At 34.4% G+C, this 20380-nt stretch overlaps 1 protein-coding gene across 5 annotated transcripts in view; it reads right to left on the reverse strand.

Moving 5' to 3' along the window:
• The window catches only part of oxsr1b (oxidative stress responsive kinase 1b), a 143237-nt gene that overhangs the window by 66508 nt on the left and 56349 nt on the right, over positions 1–20380 (reverse strand). For 3 of the 5 annotated variants that reach the window (XM_087308330.1, XM_087308331.1, NM_201175.3), the window contains 8 exon segments: positions 18620–18761; positions 10895–10950; positions 9709–9818; positions 6276–6377; positions 6032–6165; positions 5228–5276; positions 3772–3837; positions 2932–3054 (listed from right to left, as the gene is read on the reverse strand). In XM_087308330.1, coding sequence (XP_087164456.1) covers positions 2932–3054; positions 3772–3837; positions 5228–5276; positions 6032–6165; positions 6276–6377; positions 9709–9818; positions 10895–10950; positions 18620–18761 — 782 coding nt within the window. 5 annotated transcript variants of the gene reach the window in all.

Below are 20380 nucleotides of genomic sequence, written 5' to 3' on the forward strand. Positions count from 1 at the left end.
ATGAATAAGGCAAGAATATGATAATGATACTTTTTAGATTTTTACACCTACAAAAATATCTTGTGGTAGGGCACTTGTTTAATAAAAATCTTTGTATATAGGTTATCTGTAAAAAACGCAATCAGAGCCAATGACATGTAGAAGTAGTGTTGCCTAAACGGCTATTAAATTTCTAATAAAATTAAAACCAAAGTATAACTCATTGCATTTTTCGTTTGATAAAAATATACAGAAACGAAATAAAATCATAAGGATGCTAGTTTGTAATTTATGTTAATAATAATAAAATGACATGCTTAGACTATAAGCTTAACGGCTATACGCTGCCAATAGGCCACTAATATTATTTTACTTTGTACTGGATTATAATGTATATTTTACTATAAAAACTAAATATAGCATGTCTTACTGTCATTTAAAACAAGTAATTCAAAATACACATCAGAACTGTAGACCTGCAGTGGGTAAACTAAATACAGGGGGTGTTGGTCAATCAATAGCCTACAGCACATAATTGAACTAATTATGATGCTAACTGTAATTTAGCTCTTAATATAGGCCTACGATATATTTTCTGGTGTTTAATTTTGCATGGGCAAATAGCAGTATAGCCTACAGTAAATTTTTAAAAAAGATTATCATTTACCCTACCTGCAGCATAGTAAATAAATTATATAATAAATATTATATAATAAATATAAATATATAATAAATTTAAATAATAATTGCACTGTGCAGTGTACTAAATATTTTTATTAGGCTACATAACTGAAAAACTATTTCATAACAATTTTTATAATTTTTATTGCTATTTCATATTATACAACATCTAAATGTAGCGCCGGGCCTGCGCTCGATACCAAGGAGTGGGGCTGTGTGTAGCACCTTTAAACAGCGTGTCAATCAATAACCAAAAGCAAGTTCATATTATAAATATATCTTTAATGATACTTATTGAAAATTCATTTAATCTTACCCCTCGTATAGATTTTTTAGTTGCACCATTAAAAAAACAGAGCACTCTATAGCCCTGCAATACTTTGTAATTAAATAAAGTTTTTTTTTTTTTTTCTAGAAAACTGTTTTCGGAATATTTTGTCTATTAAGGAACGCAAGAACAGAACCGAAAAAATATAAATTCTGCTTAGAGTGAACCGATTGGATTTTCTTTTTTTTTTTTTTAGCCCTGATTATATGCCTGAATAGTAAATGTATAAATGTTCATTTATATAGTTTTTTAATCATTTATTTACTCATTCTTAATGATCTTAAAAAACACCAATTATTCTTAGACAGTTTGTAAATAATGCAGCACTTCATTTAGTTATGAAAAATGAATTATAAACAAAGTATGAAAACATAAAAATTGAGCACATTACACATGCTTATAAGTCAACAATAGAGCATCTAGCTGTGTTTATAAACTGCTTACTAATAATGTAGAGTTAATGCTTAACAAATGATGTCTATTTGGAGTTTTGGTTGCTTGGTTATATGATGAAGGTCTCTGTGCATTTGTGGGGTTCAGTTTTTTTCAAATAGTTACAATACGACAGAAACAGAAATAGAACATACTGGTGGGTTTTAAGAGTTTACCCAAAAATGTACATTATATTATTAATTACCCTCATCTCACTCTAACCCCCTGAGACCTTCATTCATCTTCAGACTCAAAGGAAGATAACTTAGATGAAGTGCAAGAACTCCTCATCCTCCATAGACAGCAAGGGATTGAAACAATATGAAGGAGAGGAATTAATAACAGAATCTTCATTTTGGGGTGAACTAACCGTTTAATATTGTTTGCTATTGCACTTAACTAAATGTGCACGCAGACATGGAAGAGTTATGTGGAAGCTTGTTATACCCAATGAGAACTGCTTTTAGACATGCAAGAGAGTTTCATGGATTTTGTGTTTACTGTTTTTTTGTGTTTAAAGGTTTTGTGGAAATTATTTATAATAAATATAACATTTATTAAATCTATTCTGGACCATTTCCTGATTGGATCTTGAGGTTCCTTCTGTATTCAAATTACATTTTTTATAAACTGACCTGCTCTTCAAATGAAAATTCTAAAGCAGTTTACTGTCAAATTACTTGATTGAGGTTTAAAATTTAATATTAGTAAGGGTGCTGATCTGATCCCCACGTTGCCTAAAAACCGGTAATGTGTGTGTAGACCTGGTCCTTACTTTGACTAAAAAACGGTAATGTGTGTGTAGACCTGGTCCTTACTTTGACTCAATACCGGTAATGTGTGTGTAGACCTGGTCCTTACTTTGACTTAATACCGGTAATGTGTGTGTAGACCTGGTCCTTACTTTGACTCAATACCGGTAATGTGTGTGTAGACCTGGTCCTTACTTTGACTCAATACCAGTAATATGTGTGTAGATCTGGTCCTTACTTTGACTCAATACCGGTAATGTGTGTGTAGACCTGGTCCCTACTTTGACTCAATACCGGTAATGTGTGTGTAGACCTGGTCCTTACTTTGACTCAATACCGGTAGTGTGTGTGTAGACCTGGTCCCTACTTTGACTCAATACTGGTAATGTGTATCTGGAACTGGTCCTTACTTTGTCTCAAAACCAGTAAAGTGTGTGTAGAATTGGTCCCCACTTTGTCTAAAAATCGGTTGTGTATGTGGCGGACCCCACTTCTACACAAAACCTGAAATGTCCCCACAAGTGACCACTGTGTCAGGTCTAAAAAAAAATTTGCGGAATATCCAAAATCTGAAGTGATTTTATGAAATAGTTTGTGTTTTTGTGTGGCAAACTATTTTTTTATGTCTCTAACATCATCAGAAAGGGCGGTCCCCATTACGTAACCACCGTGACAGGTGACCCCCACAATGCACAAAAACAAGTATGTGTGTGTGTGTGTGTGTGTGTGTGTGTGTGTGTGTGTGTGTGTGTGTGTTACCCGTAAGGCAGCGACAGCAGCTTTGCCCTCCTCACTTTCCTCATCGAGTTCATCATCACTCCATTCCCACTCTCCATCTTCTGTTTTATGGAGTCTCCCACTGGAGCCTGGAACTCGCCGTACCTACACACACGCACACACGCACACACACGCACACACAGCAACAAATAAAAAATATATATTCTAATTAATACATGGAATGCAATTTTAAACACATTTAGAATTTTTCATACTTTTTTAGAATATTTTATTGAGCCTATCTGGTGACATAAATAGCCTTTTCAGTTTACTGAGAATAAACATAAGTTGTATAAAATAATAATTTAAATATATTTTTTTACTGTGATTTTGAGTGGTAGTGCTGTACATATACAAATGGGATATATCACTAATTTAAATAAACATGAAAGGTTTAAATCTTTTATGCAATTCAAAACATATTTAAAAATGATTACAAAATAAAATATGTAATTTAACAAATATTTGATTTAATACCTTAAATAGGTATGGTAATTTGTCCTTGATGTGAATTTAATTGGTAGTGCTGAAGATAGACAAATAAAAATGGGCTAAACTATTACAGAACATAAGCAGTTTATAATAATAAATACATTTATTTGATTTTTTTATTATTATTTCTAGTGTGAGATCAATTTGTGGTGTCATACATAACCATAGCAACTAGATAAATAATTATCATTTAAGCTAATATAGTATGACCCTAAAAGACTGCACATTAACATTATTAACACATTACAAATGATTAACCACTACATACAAAACATCTCACAATAACAATTAAAAATTTAATTAATGCCCAATAAACAGTATTTTCCTTACCTTTCTGGCTCTCTCCGTAATTGTAGGTGCCCTGTGTAATAATTTCTCCTGCAGAAATTCATTATTCTGCCAAACAAAACAGAACGAAAAAATAAATATTAGTCTTAATTATGGTAATAACCACCAATTAAGTTTGACTCACAACATGGGCTGACATTCAAGTTCAGCCCCCTACTGGGCATGTGCAGAAACATCTGATGTCTTAACGCCTGATTCAGAGAAATAGAGAGGGAAATTGCATTTGGCAGACAACAAGAGAGGATGCTGGGATACTTATCCATGCTTTTGTTTGGACACCAACATGATGGTCCAGTAATAAGAGGAATTCTGGACTCCACTCAACAATGATTCATGCAAATGTGGGAATGCAGAGGCTTTACTGTACACACACAGCTTAGCTTTCATTAATGGGATAGTTCACCAAAAAAAAAAATAAATAAATAAAATGATTTTATATATATATATATATATATATATATATATATATATATATATATATATACACACACACACTTTTTTTCGGCTGACCACATAAGAAGATATTTTGAAGAACGTTGGGAACCAGCAGTCATAGACTTCCATAGTAAAAAGAAATATAATAGATGTTAATCACTTTCAGTTTCCAGCATTCTTCAAAATAACTTTAACAGAGGAAAGAAACTCAAAAAGAATTTTCATTTTTGGATGAACTATAACTTTAAAAACAATATACCTCAAAGTCGTTTCTAATCCTTATACCATTATTTTTTTTGTCAAATACTAATGTTAATAGACATCTGGAGGATCATTACACCCTTATCAGGTTTAACAAAAAAAAAATGAAAATATAAAACACACCCTTTATAATATACTATATTTCACATCAGATTGATTTCGAATATTTTTATCATCTCTGATGTGACCTTTGATAAAACTTTACAATATATAAAGATAATTATAATTATGATACTTGAAATAAATCATAATATGTAAACAAAGATATTACATAAAATGTTAGATCGATTTTTAAATCAATTTTTAAAAAGCGTTGCTATTCTTTCTTTAATCAACTCTGAGCTTAGTTTTAAACAGCAGATGGCGCTATATGCTTTACAAACAGCAGTACTTTGCTTACAGCAATTAAAAAGTTTAAGCGAAATACAAGAATGTTCATAGCAATAGGTGTTTACACTATGGTTAAAAACTAGCCTAGAGAGCCATCTGCTGCTAAAAATTCAGAATCGATTTAAGAGAGAATAATGAAACATTTTGAAAATCTTGGAATCGATGCAGGATTGATTATTCAAATCAATTAAGAAACAGAAGCAATTGTTAATTTAAAAAAAAAACAATGCTACAGAGAAGTTATAGTGGTAAGAGAAAAACAGCAGAGAGAGTAAATGTACAAACAACACTTGCATTAATAATATCAAACAATAAAGAAGGCAAAAAAACATTCTTTAGTAAGGACTCTTACCTTGGCTTTCTGGAAGAATTTATGTTTTAAGAGCTCTGATGATGTCGGCCTAAAAAGCAAACATTATACATTTTTTGTAATTCAAAGAAGTGTAAAAGAAATCTAAATGTCACCATAAACAGTCATTTAAAAATATCTTTGGTTTTTGCAATTAAAATATTTAGCATGAATAACAGATGGATGCATAAACATAGTCATCTAGTTTTACTCATTAAAATACTCACACATTTACATATCTAAAGCGATCAAAAGTGAAAGAAAACGTATGCATGATCATTTCCGAGTTATTCTATTTATTAAAAGTGCTGCAAAAGTGGTCTGGTAAAAATACATATATTTCTTGAGGAGCAAATCAGCATGTTAAAAATCTGAAAAATCATATGACAAATAACTGGTGAAAATTCAGCTTTGCCAACACAGAAAAAATATGAAATGTCAAAATTAATATATTTATTATAAATAATAAATTTATATATGCTTCATATAGCTTAAAACGTGTAAAAATAGAATCTGTTCTGTGGTATTTGATTGATTGTCTGTCTGTCTGTCTGTCTGTCTGTCTGTCTGTCTGTCTCTTTGTTGCCTTGATTATTTCTACTGTCCTACTTTGTAAAATTACAGCGTATGCCAAGTGTTTAAATGTGAATTTAAATCACATTTTATAACCTAAATGTTTTTATTATATTTCTAATCAAGCATATTTAATAAAAAAACAAAGCATACACACCCCAAATATACAGCAACGCCTGTATATTATTATTACATGATGACCCAACAACAACAACATGCAGCTTTGCTAAGCACCTTTTCTCTGGCTCTTTCTGCAAACACTGCGAGATCATCTTCCTCAAAGACTTCCCATATTTCTTCACCATCTCTTTGTCTGTGATGCCAGTCTCGAGGCAAGGCGGATCATTCTGAAGAGTCAACATCAACACCTGCAAACGCACATAAACATCTGTGAAGCATGCTAGAAAAACAGCATGTTTCCATCAGTGTGTAAACAGCTGTAGGATTGCTTCTGGAGCTGTATTTTTTTTCCGCTCACCTTCATCGGAGGGTATTTGTGGTACGGAGCTGCGCCTGTGGCCAGTTCAATGGCTGTGATCCCAAAACTCCAGATGTCTGCTTTGAAGTCGTAACCTTTGACCTGCACATAAACACTCACATGTTCATTTGACACAAAAAGATGCATCCACATGCCAGCGGTTACTGGCAATTTAACACCACATTGGAGTCTTTAAAAGGACTAAACTGTCTGTGTAATTCAGTCCACATCCACTTGTTATGAAAAACTTTTTCCTGGTTCAAGCCTTTACTCAATTAAAGGTGCAGTAGGAGAACTTGGGAAATGCTAATGTTAGCCTGATAGCACAGAAAGTGTACCGCCTTGCAAATCGGCATCCAATGCTTTGCCTTTTAAACACATGACCGCGCACTAGACAACATCACTACAATAAAGACAACATCACTACAATATATAGTACAGTTAGTAATTACTTGGCAAACTTTAAAAAGAGAAGGTAGGTTGTTGATATTTGACTCATTCTCTGCATGTAAAAAAATATTTAGGCCTAACTATTTATTCATCTACAAGAGTCGACTCGTAGTGGACTGTAACGAGTCTTCAGCCGTGACGGCATGACGTCAACACGGAACTCGAGCCCTGCCCATTTGTTGCACGCACAACCCCGGGAAAATTAAAACCCCCGGCCCCGCCCATAAACATGGTAGAAAGAAAAAGAGGAAGACAAACACTGTAGCACAGGGGTCACCAACCCTGTTCCTGGAGAGCTACCTTCCTGCAGAATTCAGTCCCAAACCTGATCAAACACACCTGAACCAATTAATACTACCTAAAGCAGCACTTGATAATTACAAACAGGTGTGTTTGGTCAGGGTTGCAACTGAATTGTGCAGGATGGTAGCTCTCCAGGAACAGGGTTGGTGACCCCTGCTTTAGCAGATCCAGGTTAAATCAAGTCACATAGATGCTGTGCTCTGAAGTGTATGAGGAAAGTTAGTGTTATTTACCCTACCCAAAGATGAGGCTGTGAAGAGTCAGTGGTTGAAGTTTATTTTTGCAAAAATACCTTAGCATTATGGCCCCAGCCTTGTGCTCTTTTCCTATAATTTTTCTAATGAGGGCTTCAGCAATCTACATGCTTACACCGGGGAATTTATTGGCCGTTTGTTAAAGGATCAGAAAAGACGATTGCTGTATGGGACTTTGTCAGAGCTTGACAGGAACTTTACAGTACACAGTTTATGGAGCAGGTCTTTCTTTCATTTCACAAGTGTAAGTAACTTAAGTGAGTTCAAAATGGTTGCCTCTTTGTTTTCTCTAGCTTGCAAATTATGTATTTAATTACTGTGTTTTGTTACTTGTAATTGCTTGTACTGTATCTGGTTAACCATTTATATTCTTATATCGCGTCTAAAGCCACGTTGAAAACGCGTGTCGCTTTGTTTACGGATATAAATATGTTTGTAAACACTCGATCCACTGCTGTTTGTAGTTGCTATGGCCACCGTCAGCTGTTCCTACATACGTGTGGTCAAGTTTCAAAATAGTTCAGCTTTTGCCACTGTGTGGATTAATACTAAATGTGTATTACTGCTTTTCCTTATATTTAAGAATAGAGCAATATGCTGGTGTTTAAATCGCAAACTCTCTCTGCAATCTGACTACTTTATAATTGTTGATAAGCTGAGGTGGACATTTCTCTCTCGCGCTGAACGCAGTTGACAAATCACAACAGACGTTGAGATGTTGGGATAATTGGGTAAAAATAAATGCATAACACAATGAAAGTGTTTTTTGACCTTGTATACATATCAGACTGTGGTTGAAGACCCCCAAAACCAAAATATGACCCTTTTTAATGCATAATAGCTCTTTAAAAAACAAAAGAAATAAGAACAAGATTTATTTAGTAAATCAATTGTGCCTTAAATGCTTAAGTAAACCAATTGAGTAAAGTTATGACTAAATAAACCAATTTCATAGAATTTAACTAATTGGATCAGGTTTTTGCTACAGCTAGATATTTTTATACCATATTCATATCTTTAACCGGTTAAATCTAATAGTATTAGATTTTAGCAGATTGAGAATGATTCTAGGAAATCTGACAACATAAATAAAATAAAAAAACTGACAAATTAAATAAAATCAAAAGTTTACAAACAGTTATTGAAAAACTTCATCATGATTCTTTTTTTTTTTTTTTTTTTTAAGTATCTGAACAACATCTGTGAATGCAGTGATGTAATCTTTCTATGCGACAGGGTGTGCAGAAGTAGGCAATATTTTGACAGGCAGGAAGGCCATCATAGTGTTCTGATTTTTCTTGGTCCTACACTTTCAACAGAATAATAAAATACACATAAATACACTTGTACAACTTAATCTAAAACTGATATCAGAATGGGAAGACCAGGTTGCCAAAAATGTTTTCTGAAGATAATCATTACACCATGAAATTGAGAAAACCCTCTCAATATCTTTAGTCATATTACCCATTACTGTGGATCTTTTACAAAATCATAGTGCCACTACAGTCTATAGAGCTGCTGCATCCTAGACGCTCAATATTTGAATGATTTCTAAAAGTTTAATTATGGTCTGATAATCGGAGATTATGCATAGATATAAATGTTAGGATCATGATTAATTAATAGGATTAAATCAAATGACTCGCATTTATTAAAATCAGTTGTTGTTGTTGTTGACTTTTGGCATTTCAAAAGTATTTTGGACCAGAATAAATGATGTGATTTCAGAGTTAATAAAATGTTTTTCTTTCACATATAATTTTTTTTTTTGTAATATAATCGATTAGGGTTGCACAATACATTGTTTTAGCACCAATATTGCAATAAGCGTATCCACAATAGCTACATTGCTAAGATAAGCAATGTTGAGTCTAGATTATAGTTAGGTAGGAGCTAAAGAATTATATTTAATCACTGAATTTATATGAAATTTATATGATTTATAAAAATTTTTTTACTTTTGTCTTGTTTCTAGTCCAAATGTCTACATTTCAATGCGAAAACAAGATTATTTCACCAACCCCACTGGCAAATCATTCAGCTTGTTTTAAAGAAAAAAATTCTACAATTTTTACTTGCTATAAGAATTTTTGTATTATTTGGACTAGAAACTAGATAATAAAAAAGTAATAAATTTTTTTTTTCATTGTGATTAGTCAATTTCTGTACCTGAATACTGTTAGTCTCCCCAGAAAACCTCAAATAGAGTTATTCAAACCATCTTATGAAACTGTATCCATGTCGCAAAAAAAATATATCACGATATCAGATTTTTCCAATATCGTGCAACCCTACAAACGATCTTCCATGACCTTTAAGTTCTGCTGTATCTTCTTCACTCTACAATCAGATGCGTTTTGTTTAGTTGTGTGGCTTTAAGTGAGCACTTTAGTGTGTAAGTGAAGAAAAGAGAAGGTGTTTACCTGCTCCATCACCTCTGGAGCCATCCAACATGGCGTCCCCACAAACGTCTTGCGCACTTTATTTCGAGTCATGTCACCACCGGTGGCTAAGAAGGCACTTACACCGAAATCTACAGATATGAAAAAAGAAACAATAAAAAAAAATGCTAATCAACATGTAACATAAATAGACAAATACAGTAAATGTATAAATAATAATTAGACACGGCACTTCAAATAAATTATATAAAAGGACATTCTAGAAGTAATACTTTAAGCAATAAATTTAAAAAATGGATACAAATAAAACAAATCAAATAGAATGGGAATATTTCACAAGAATTATGATTCAATATTCATATTTTTTTATTTTAAAAACTATTGAAATTTATGTGCATTTTACAAAAATATTACATGAAGTTAGTTACAGCCAATTTCTTTTTACCAGCAATGCTTACAAGTAATGTAGTAATTAATTCGATGTTAGTACATCATGCAGGGGTGTGTACACATTTGTTAACAAGCAGTAAATCTTTATTTAAACATAGGTTAGGTTTAAGTTATACACAAGTATTTAATGGGAATTATAACCTAATTCAATATTATGCTAAATCAAATAAAATAAGTTCACACTACCAATAGACCCTTTGCAAAAACCCCTAAGACCTTTGTTTATCTTTGGGACACAAATCAACATATTTCAAGGGAAATCCGAGAGCTCCCTCATCCTCCATAAACAGCATCATTCAAAGTCCAGAAATGTACCAAAATCATCCTCAAAACTGATCAGATGCCTCCAGTGTTTTAATCTAAATAATCCCAAGCTATGAGAAACATTTTGTTTGTGCATAAAACAAAAACAGAGGAAGTTGGAGAAGGAACTTTGATATTTTAGTTGTTATACAAGTGATTATTGCTTTATGATTGCACAAAATAATTATTCTAGCTTGATATTCATTTGATTGAACCACTGAAGGCATTTGGTCTGTTTAATGGATGTTGTTTTGGGGTTATTCTGGACTTTGATCGAGTCGTAACCATTGTTGTTTATGGAGGATGAGGATGCTTTCAAATTTCACCTAAAATACATATATTTGTGTTCTGATGATAAATGAATATCTCAGGGGGTTGAAACAGCAAATGTTTTGTAATTAATTATTGAATTTTCATTTTTTTGATGAACTAGACATTTAAACAAAGCTAGTACCTGCGATTTGCACTGATCCATCTTCTCCCAGCAGGATGTTTCCAGCTTTAAGATCCCTGCAGGAAAACACAGCGAGTCGGTCTTTAAACACACAAACAACTATGCATGAACACAGATGTGGATCTCTATTCAATCATTCTCTTTTTGGCTTAGTCTCTTTTAAAGTAAAACAGTGCAATCCAATATATATATATATATAAAACCACTTATATATATATATATAAAACCACTTATATCAATACCAAACAAACACAGTTTTATTTATTTAAAGTATTATAAAAGCAGTAAAATAAAGAGCTAATGGAGAAGGCTTTACCAGAATTAACTGTTTTTGTTTTAGTTTAGTTTTTTGATACTTATTTTGGGATGTTTTCCTCTTTTATAGACATCCAGATTCACTGATATTTAAAAAATATTTCAACTTAGAATCTTATACAACAAGTTTAAACAGGATTACCCTCAGTTATTTAAATAAAGTAACAAACATATATTTTTGGAATGACTTAATGATCATAATTTTAGTGTTATGCTTCTTGTATGGAAAAGTAATTTCTGAAAAAAATATACAATTGAAGTCAGAATTATTAAACCCCCTGAACTATAGGGTGGTTATATAATTCTGATTTCAACTGTGTATATATTCAATTAAAGAGAAAAAAATAATTAAATAATTCTCTAAATTACATTTTACGCAATATTATTAATACAAAAAAGCAAATCTGTTGTAATATGTCATATAATATTAAATAATGTGAAATAATTTGCAAGATACTGTATTCATTACTAGTATAATAATATATTATATTTTATTGCCTATAAAAACATATCCAAGCTATTAAGAATAACTCACATGAATAAGTAATTCAACTAAAACTTAAATTATCACTTGAATTAATGATTAAATTAATAAATAATACAGAACTGCAAACCCTATGTGATGACCCTGGTTTGTGTATTTCGTTTCTCATTGCATGCTATTTTACTGTCCATCTGGGGGCAGCAGAGGTATGAATAAAACTGAAGCCCATGGGCAGCAAGTCAGTGAACCACTGAACAAGACTATGTTTTGATGATCATAACACTCACATTTTATAGCCATGATGATGTCCAATTATGCACTTCAGGGGTGCAAAACCATAATTGCAAGCTTTCTGCATATTAGCCCCCACAGAGAGACACACAAGCGCACAAACAAATGCACACACATAAACAAACAAACACACACAAAGAAATTCAGATACACAAACCGACCAACATATTCAACTAGGCCTCAGTTGTTCGTTCCTGCTGGGCAAATCTAAACACACTAACACATGTTCACTCATGTGCATTTGGAGGGGTTCCTGAAGTCTAACAGATGTGTGGATATGATTAGAGTGGTTGTAACACTATTGCTCTTGCTGAGCTGCCTGATAAACCCTTGCATATTTCGATGACAGGCCACTAAGAGGAGAGAACTCATCTGATTTCAAAAACAAGATATAAAAACATATTCAAAATGAACAAAACGCAGAGGACCCAGCTGTTTTATTTCTGCTGGGCAAACATGAGTAAGACTGTGCAGGGTTCAACACTAAGGATTTTTTATACGGGTACGATCGGGCCATTGGTTGAGGTTTTTACTTGCCCAGCCAAAATTTTCACTGGCCCCACCAAAAAACTAAAAAGTTAATAGCTATTTCGTAGCCACATATTTTAAATAGTGGCAAAATGATGCCAGTAAATCTAGAATTTAAACATTTCAAATATGTTAATTAATGTATAATGAGCAAAATTCAAGATTTTATGCAAATGAAAGAGCAGTATGAAAAATGTGCTGTTATTTTAATGCAATTTTAAATAATTTTTATAAAAATGGCTTGCCAAAATGACACCCCTTTTTTTTTACTTTTTTTTCAGTTTCTTAATTTTGTACCCATGTAATTGTCTGCTATTAAGACTTTAGAAACAGACGTTCTCTTTTAGCCTCATTGTTTAATTTTGCCGCCATGTTGCCATCTTTTCGCTGTACTGGTTGTTTCCAGGTTGCAAAAAAAAAAAAAAAACGTGCTCATCCTGTCTACTGTCCCGAGTGTCTTTCACGCTGGCCCCGGGCCACCGGGCAGTCCTTATTGTTGAACCCTGTCTGTGTGTGGTAAAAAGGGCTAATAATTTTGAGTTCACTTGTAGACACAGCTTATTACTGCATTTTGTTTCCTGTGGCAATACTATATTGATACACAAACAACCATTAATATATCATCAACTTTTATTACACAATATAGTTAAATTTAATATATCACCAACTTTTATTAAACAATTTAGTTGAATATTAAAATAATAATTTAACAACTTAGTGCATGCTGAGGGTCACTAAGCTCATTAGAAAAAAACTCAACACCACCATCTAGTGGACTGTAAATACATTTAAGATTGCAGTACTGTGGAAAGGCGCACACAATCATAAGAGAGTAGAGCTGTGCATCGATAGATTACTCTTCAATGTTTGGACTCTCGGCAGTGAATATTAAAACACATTAAACTGAACTGGACTAATCTAAAATGAACTGAACTTAAACTCTGAAAAAACTAAACTACACTGTTTCAATTCACTATAATCTTCTTTGTGAAGCTGCTTTGACACAATCTACATTGTAAAAGCTATACAAAAAAAAGATGAATTGAATTGAATAATGCTTGACAATCCCATTGTGCAATTTGTCATTAAAAAAGAAGTGAGATAAAAAGAAATAAAGAGAGCCTTTTACTTTAGTTAGAGCAGATGTTGCCAAAGTTTTCATTTGGGGGCATAATTTAAGTTGGAAAAAGGTAATAAATTTCACTGTATGATAGAATATAATATATGATATTATAATCATATGCGTGTCATGATAAAATATTGTACTGCAAGAACTGGTGATTCCCACCTTTATTATGGTGACATACTTTCTAACGATCATGAAGTTCATACTACAATGTAGTACGTACCCAGATGCATGATTTTGGATGCACCCATTTTCAATGTTTACAAGTCCTTGTGCAATAAGGAGTCCGTTCACAGTCCAATAACAGTCCATTCACATGCCTGGAGGCAATTAGACACTGTGACATGAAGTCACTTGTCAAAGAGGAGTGATGGAGCAAATCCTTCATCAACCTCACTGGCCTGTGAAGTTCAGCAGACGAGCGTAAAAATCAACACCATTTAGTCTCTCCCTCACAGTTCCCCATTAGGTCTTTCACCTTCCCCAGTTTAAACCATTCTGTCTCCACTGTGACTGTCTTGTTTCTTTGTTCTGAAAGCTGTAACAGTGTTGTTTGCTTTGGGCTAGAAATTCTACAAGTCTACAAAATATTAAATAAAAAAAGCCTCAAAACTAGAAGATATTCAAAATAAATCATGCAAATCAGCAACAGGAGGTGTTCCAGCAAAAATTGCTGCAAGAACAGAAAGGTATGAACTATTCTCAAGCTTTTGGAGAAGGAAGAATGTGCGGCACCAGACCAAGGTTGAAAATTCTAGCCACACTCTTCAACAGTATACTGAAACTAGGAAGATGCTGCTCGCTGCAGAGCCACTTGAACTCCAATGAAAGGGAGCTTGAGCTCTCGCTCCTCCTTCTATACGCTGTTTTAATGCATGCACATACCCCGCCCCTAACCCCAACCCCCAGTGACATCACTTGTATAAGAAGTACAGCAAGGCGGAGCTGGAGCTCAAGCTCCCCCTTGCTGGAGCTCAGCTCTGCCCAAGTGGCTCTGCAGTGAGTACCACTTGAAATTAGGAGACAATTGGGAAATTTAAATATTTGCTAATAAATCATTCTTAAGCTTCAATACCCTTGAGTGATTATCAATGATGGACTATGCAGGTGTAGCAAGATATGCAGCATATCCAGAATGATAAAAGCTTGACAGGGAAGTGGATTTGGCCATGCACTATGCATGTCTAAATATCATCTACTTGCTGCAACATTCCACAATACAAGTGGCCTCACATGGAAAAGACCACATGCTGGTCCTATTCTCAATGAAATGCTTACTATTTGATGAAGCTAAGAACATAATATTATAAGGCCATTATGCTGGAAATACTACAGAGAAGAGTGGTCAGGTTGGATGTTGGATCCACTCTTCTCTTTAGTATTTCCAGCATAATGGCCTTATAATATTATAATACAACATCCAAACTGACCACTCTTGCATTGATAGATACAAGCAACAGTTGACAGACTCTTCAGCACTTGATGAAGATGCCAATAAGCCCTTTGGCGTGAAGATGACACTAAGCAAAGTAAAAAAAGCTCAGCTGTCAAATGCATCTAAATTAAATTTAAGATGATAACTGTCACTCAGTATATACTGACATGTTCACAGCAACAACTATCACAACCAGCCACATTTCAGAATGTTTTTCCTCAAAGATGTCTGTATGTGCACGTTCACAAGGGAAAGCGGCATCAATGCATACCCTTTATATCAAAGGAGGCATGAACTTTGTGTGATATGAAGCTCTAGGGAGTAAAATGCATGTTTTTATATTGCATAAATAAATGAACTCTGTGACTGGACTCGGTGGGTCTTTTCTAACACTGAGGTTCTCTTTGTTGTGAGTGCTAGTTCTTGGCTCCTAAAGAGCATGAAATCATCGCACCGGACTGGATCATAGGACGCCGATCTGCTTTTGTTCTGACATTTGTTGGATTTCCGAGAACGATATAGGGTTATATGCTGATGCTGTTGAATTCTGGGAAGTTTTGGAATAGGTTACCCATGGACTATTATTATCATGCCTTTAATAATCTTGGGTTACTTGTCCTCTAGGCTTCCAGGTTTGCTAGCTAAAATATGAACAGTTGAGCCAGTGTCTGCTAAATAAAAATAGACAAATCTACCACAAATGGGCCTCTAGCTGCTGGCTCTCTTGACTGTCTTGACTTAAAAAAAAATATTTTGAATAGATAAATAAGTTACAAATGGGCCTTTTTGTTTGCTTATTTACAATTGATAATTACAAATATAATCATTAATATTAAAAGCAGTTCTTACTCGTATGCAAGATTTGTGAAACTTCATAATGAACTATTTAGTTAATCATATTTATTATTGTTTGTTGTAAAGATTCAAAATAATGACAAAAAACACTTTTTGTGCATCTCCTGACTTCCGTGTGCAGTCATTTTGCCGTTATAGATGGTGTTTTCTGGGAAATTTTCTTACCCCTTGGTTTCACGTATGGTCCTTAGTTTCAAGGGTTATTTAGCCCTTCCCCTCAGGCCTACACCTTCAAGAATTGGGACACCCCCTACCCCTTCATGTGAACACGCAAAACGAGGGGTAGGGGTAAGGGGAAGGGCTAAGGGGAAGAATTGGGATCGGCCCACAGAATGTGTTCGAGAATGCGTCTGGTGCACACAGAGAGGAAAAAGTGCTTTGTCAAGTTCACTTACTGTACTCAATTTTTGTATTTATTTATTTCTAATTCTTTAAGTAGTTTATAAAAAACATCGAATCATCTTACAGTTAAAAACTGATTAAAGGGTGAGCAGCTAACCTTCATCTAGCATGTTAATACAAGTGTATTCATAATTAAACTCCAAAAACTGTGTGTAAAAACTAAATGAGCATTTGTGTCAGAGATATAAAAAAAACACTTAAAAACTTCTACTGATTCAAAAATGACATCCCGTCACATCAGCGGCACAGCAGAGAGCTAAAACACAACGTCTCCTTCATTGAGATTCAGAGTCAAGCTTGCAAGTCATGGGTACTTAACCAGACTAAAAGCCTGTGAATTATTTACACAGTCTGCTTTAACAGGCCCAAGCATGTAGAGTAAAAGAACAAGAGATACGAGAAGAAAGCAATTAAAATAAAAAGGGAGAAACAGATGGATGATTTAAATTAGCCATCAGTGAGTCATCAATGCAAAGGCTGTATTGACATCTGAAGATTAACATCTTGGAAAAACCAGCATAGGAATCTTTAATGAGCTTACTGAAAGGTTGGGAATGAATCGGCCGTATTTGCTTGGCCACATCAATGGAGATTTGAGCATTTTAAAGATTGAAAGATAAAAGACTGAATAAAGGGTATAATAAACTGGCCTGCTCACTCAGTTTTTTCCATAGATTCCAAATGGCAAATCATAGTGATGGTGATTCTGAAGTTTAATGAATTCATTTCATCATTGGCTGTGTGACATTAGGCTGATTTAAACAAGTCTTGTTCACAGGCATTATAACCACCCTTTGAGTTGAAAATAAACATGTATTAAAAGCAGTTAGTTTAAAGATCTGCCAGTGATGAAACATGGATCAGTGAAACTTTCAGTGATGTATAACCCAGATGCTCACACACAACTGTTTTAAACAAGAAATAGACGCATCCAAAGAAATACTGAGCATGACTTGCATAAAGAGCAGATCCTTTTCGCAAATGCGCCCTATACTGACACTGAGGTGAAGAAACTGTTGAAAAAACTTTTGTTTTATGTGCACATAAACGTACCCTAATAGCGTAATAACTTTCCAATGGAACCACTAAAGGTATATGGTCTGTTTTTTCTGTACTCCTGAATGAGCCGGGACCATTGCTGTTTATGGAGGATGAAGTTGCTCTCAAGTTTCCACCAAAAATATGTTAGTTTGCGTTCAAAAATGACCCAAGGTCTCAGGGGGTTGGAACAATGAGGGTTAGTAATTATTAACAAATTTTCACTTTTCATTTTGGGTAAACAAAGGGTTTTTTAGGCCTTTGTTTTTTCACTCTCAAAAAGAGTGGTAGCAAAAGAGTAATCTCCCTTAGTCTGAGGCTAAGTAACTTCGCACATCATTGTTGTTGTTGTTGTAGTTGTTGTGGTTGTTAAATGAACTACCTTTAACAATTTCTTGAAATAATTCTTCTTAAAGTTAGGATAACCTACAACTCCTTAATTCCCTAAGGGAGGCTATTTTTTAATTTATTGGATGAATTTCAGACTATTGTCTATTTTAACTATTGTAATTAAAACTCACAACACAACGCTAGCTGCATAGCATAAATGCTGACACCAATGACTGATAATGTAAGCAATGATTGGTCATGATTCTATGACTTTACGTATTTGCTACAAACAACTACAATACACCACAAACACCAAGGACCGGTGCAGTTTTCACTTTCAGATTGCAATATATTTTCAAACATAAAATTCAACAGCATTCTGGAAGTGAAGTGAACTTTAGCATGTGTAGATTATCTGCTTAGATTAAATTGTCTTTTTTTTTCGGTCAGTTTGCGATACCTGTACAAGCCTATTTTATCCCTAAAAATGCTAGAATTGCCATAATAGTAAATAACACAAATACTTGTCACAAACTTTTTAGGAACTTTTACAATTACTTCTTAGGAACTTGTAACAACTTTTTTCAGGAACTGCACTCTTCACGGGAACTTCTTGGAACCTAATCTTTAGAAATTTCAACACTTTATCGATGAGAATACCTTTTCGTGATTTTTTTTTCTTTTGAGAGAAGTTTATCTGACTGGTTCATAAAATTGACTGAATGATTGTTGATTGTCTCAGGTAATTTTGGTGGGTTTTAAAAAAATAAATTTATAAATATCAATTAATAAATTAAATTAATTAAAGTTAAAAATTATAAAACTGCACGTTGTTAACTACTATTTGGAAAAAACTGAAAAGTCACATGAATTTTCTTGATGTTTCTTGAAGCATTTCAAAAATGTACAGAAGTGATTTACCTATGAATCTGTCCATTTTTGTGAAGGTACTCGAGACCCTGAAGCACTTCTTTCAGCACTGTAGCTATACTAGGCTCGTCCAGCACACCGGTCTTGTGTTCACCCTTTGAAATGATGTGCTTGATGACGTCCAACACCGAGCCTGCAAAACGAACAACAAACAGAGCTGTAAGAACACATTAGCATCGATTACACCTGCTATGAAAACACAACTGTCAGCATTGGTATAAAATCCAAGAAAATCTGTTGTTGTCAACAGACTTTACTTAAACACTGATGGTGTAAAAATGACATAATGCTGTCATCTTTCTTAAAAAAAATTTAACACCAAGTAAAAAAATCTCAAGTAAATGCCATTTTGCTATTTGCTATAATATAAAGTAAATGTTATTTTTAACCTCTCTGCAAAATAGTGGATGACACAATAAATTGAGCACACAATAAAGTGTTTTAGTACCTTGCTCAATAGTCTCATCTCAGTTGTGGTATTGAAGGTGAAAGATAGGTGAAAGATAACCCATAAACCTAAAAGTCTAACCCTAACCATGAGGCCATGACTGCTCTGTTGATGACATTTAAAATCTTGCCTTTAATTGCTATTCTTTGGCAGCACAAAAGTGCAGGGGGTAGCACAATCGCCTCACAGCAAGAAGGTCACTTGTTTGAGCCCTGGCTGGGTCAGTTGACATTTCTGTGTGGAGTTTGAATGTTCTCCCTGTGTTCGTGTAGGTTTCCTCTGGGCGCTCCGCTTTCCCCCACAGTCCAAAAACATGTGGTATAAGTAAATTGGGTAAGCTAAAGTTGTCCGTAGTGTATGTTTGTGAATAAGTGTCTATGGATGTTTCCCAGTGATGGGTTGCAGCTGGAAGGGCATTTGCTGCGTGAAACTTATGTTGGATAAGTTGGTGGTTCATTCCGCTGTGGCGACCCTAGATTAAGGGGGCTCTACATCTGTAGTTTGGTTCATTTGGTCCAGACCGAGGGCAACAAATAATACATTGTAGCATGTTCTGCCGTTTTTGGGTCTTTTTCACACCACACTGATTGCTTTGGTCCAAACCAGTTGAAAAGAACCAAAATGCAGTCATCTGACAAAACTCACATCACTCATTCGCCAGATGTTGTTTCACATATTTTCTAAACTGCTTTTCGATTGGTCAGAATTCACGTGTGGGAAAATGTCAATGGAATTCCAGCAAGTAAACAAACCGGCAGACACAAAATTTCACTTTTTGGAGCTACTACTGCGCTAGCTTATTGTTTCCCTGCTCATAGTATACTATACAGTTTGTATACACCACTTTAGACAAACTTTACAGTTCGAGTATGAAGCACGGCTGCAGCTGGAAAGCAATGTTTTAATGCACTGCAAACTGCGAAGTTGCATTGTACGTCACTTCAGAAGGAGGCGTGAATTAATTTTGATAAACTGCGACATGGTCATCTTCCGGAAATATTACGTTACCAACGATCCTTCGGGTAATGTTTTTCCCTCTCTCTCACTCTGTTAGCAAAGCGATGTCAACAAATATTACTCCTCCATATTCCATAATGCATTGGCCTATGGCAGCTGGATTAGTGTAAAAAGGCAAAGTACTTTTTGCGGTTGGGTCTGTTTTAGTTCGGATCTGCTCCAGGGTTCGTTTGAAAGGTTCGCTTTTTGGTCTTCTTTTGGTGCGCACTCGAGTAGGATTGCTACATTCACACCTGCCCAAACGAACCGTACCAAGAGGGAAAACAAACTCTAATGCGATTCAACCA

The sequence above is a fragment of the Danio rerio genome, chromosome 24, assembly GCF_052040795.2.
Source record: "Danio rerio strain M-AB ecotype USA chromosome 24, GRCz13ab, whole genome shotgun sequence".
Lineage (NCBI taxonomy): Eukaryota > Metazoa > Chordata > Actinopteri > Cypriniformes > Danionidae > Danio > Danio rerio.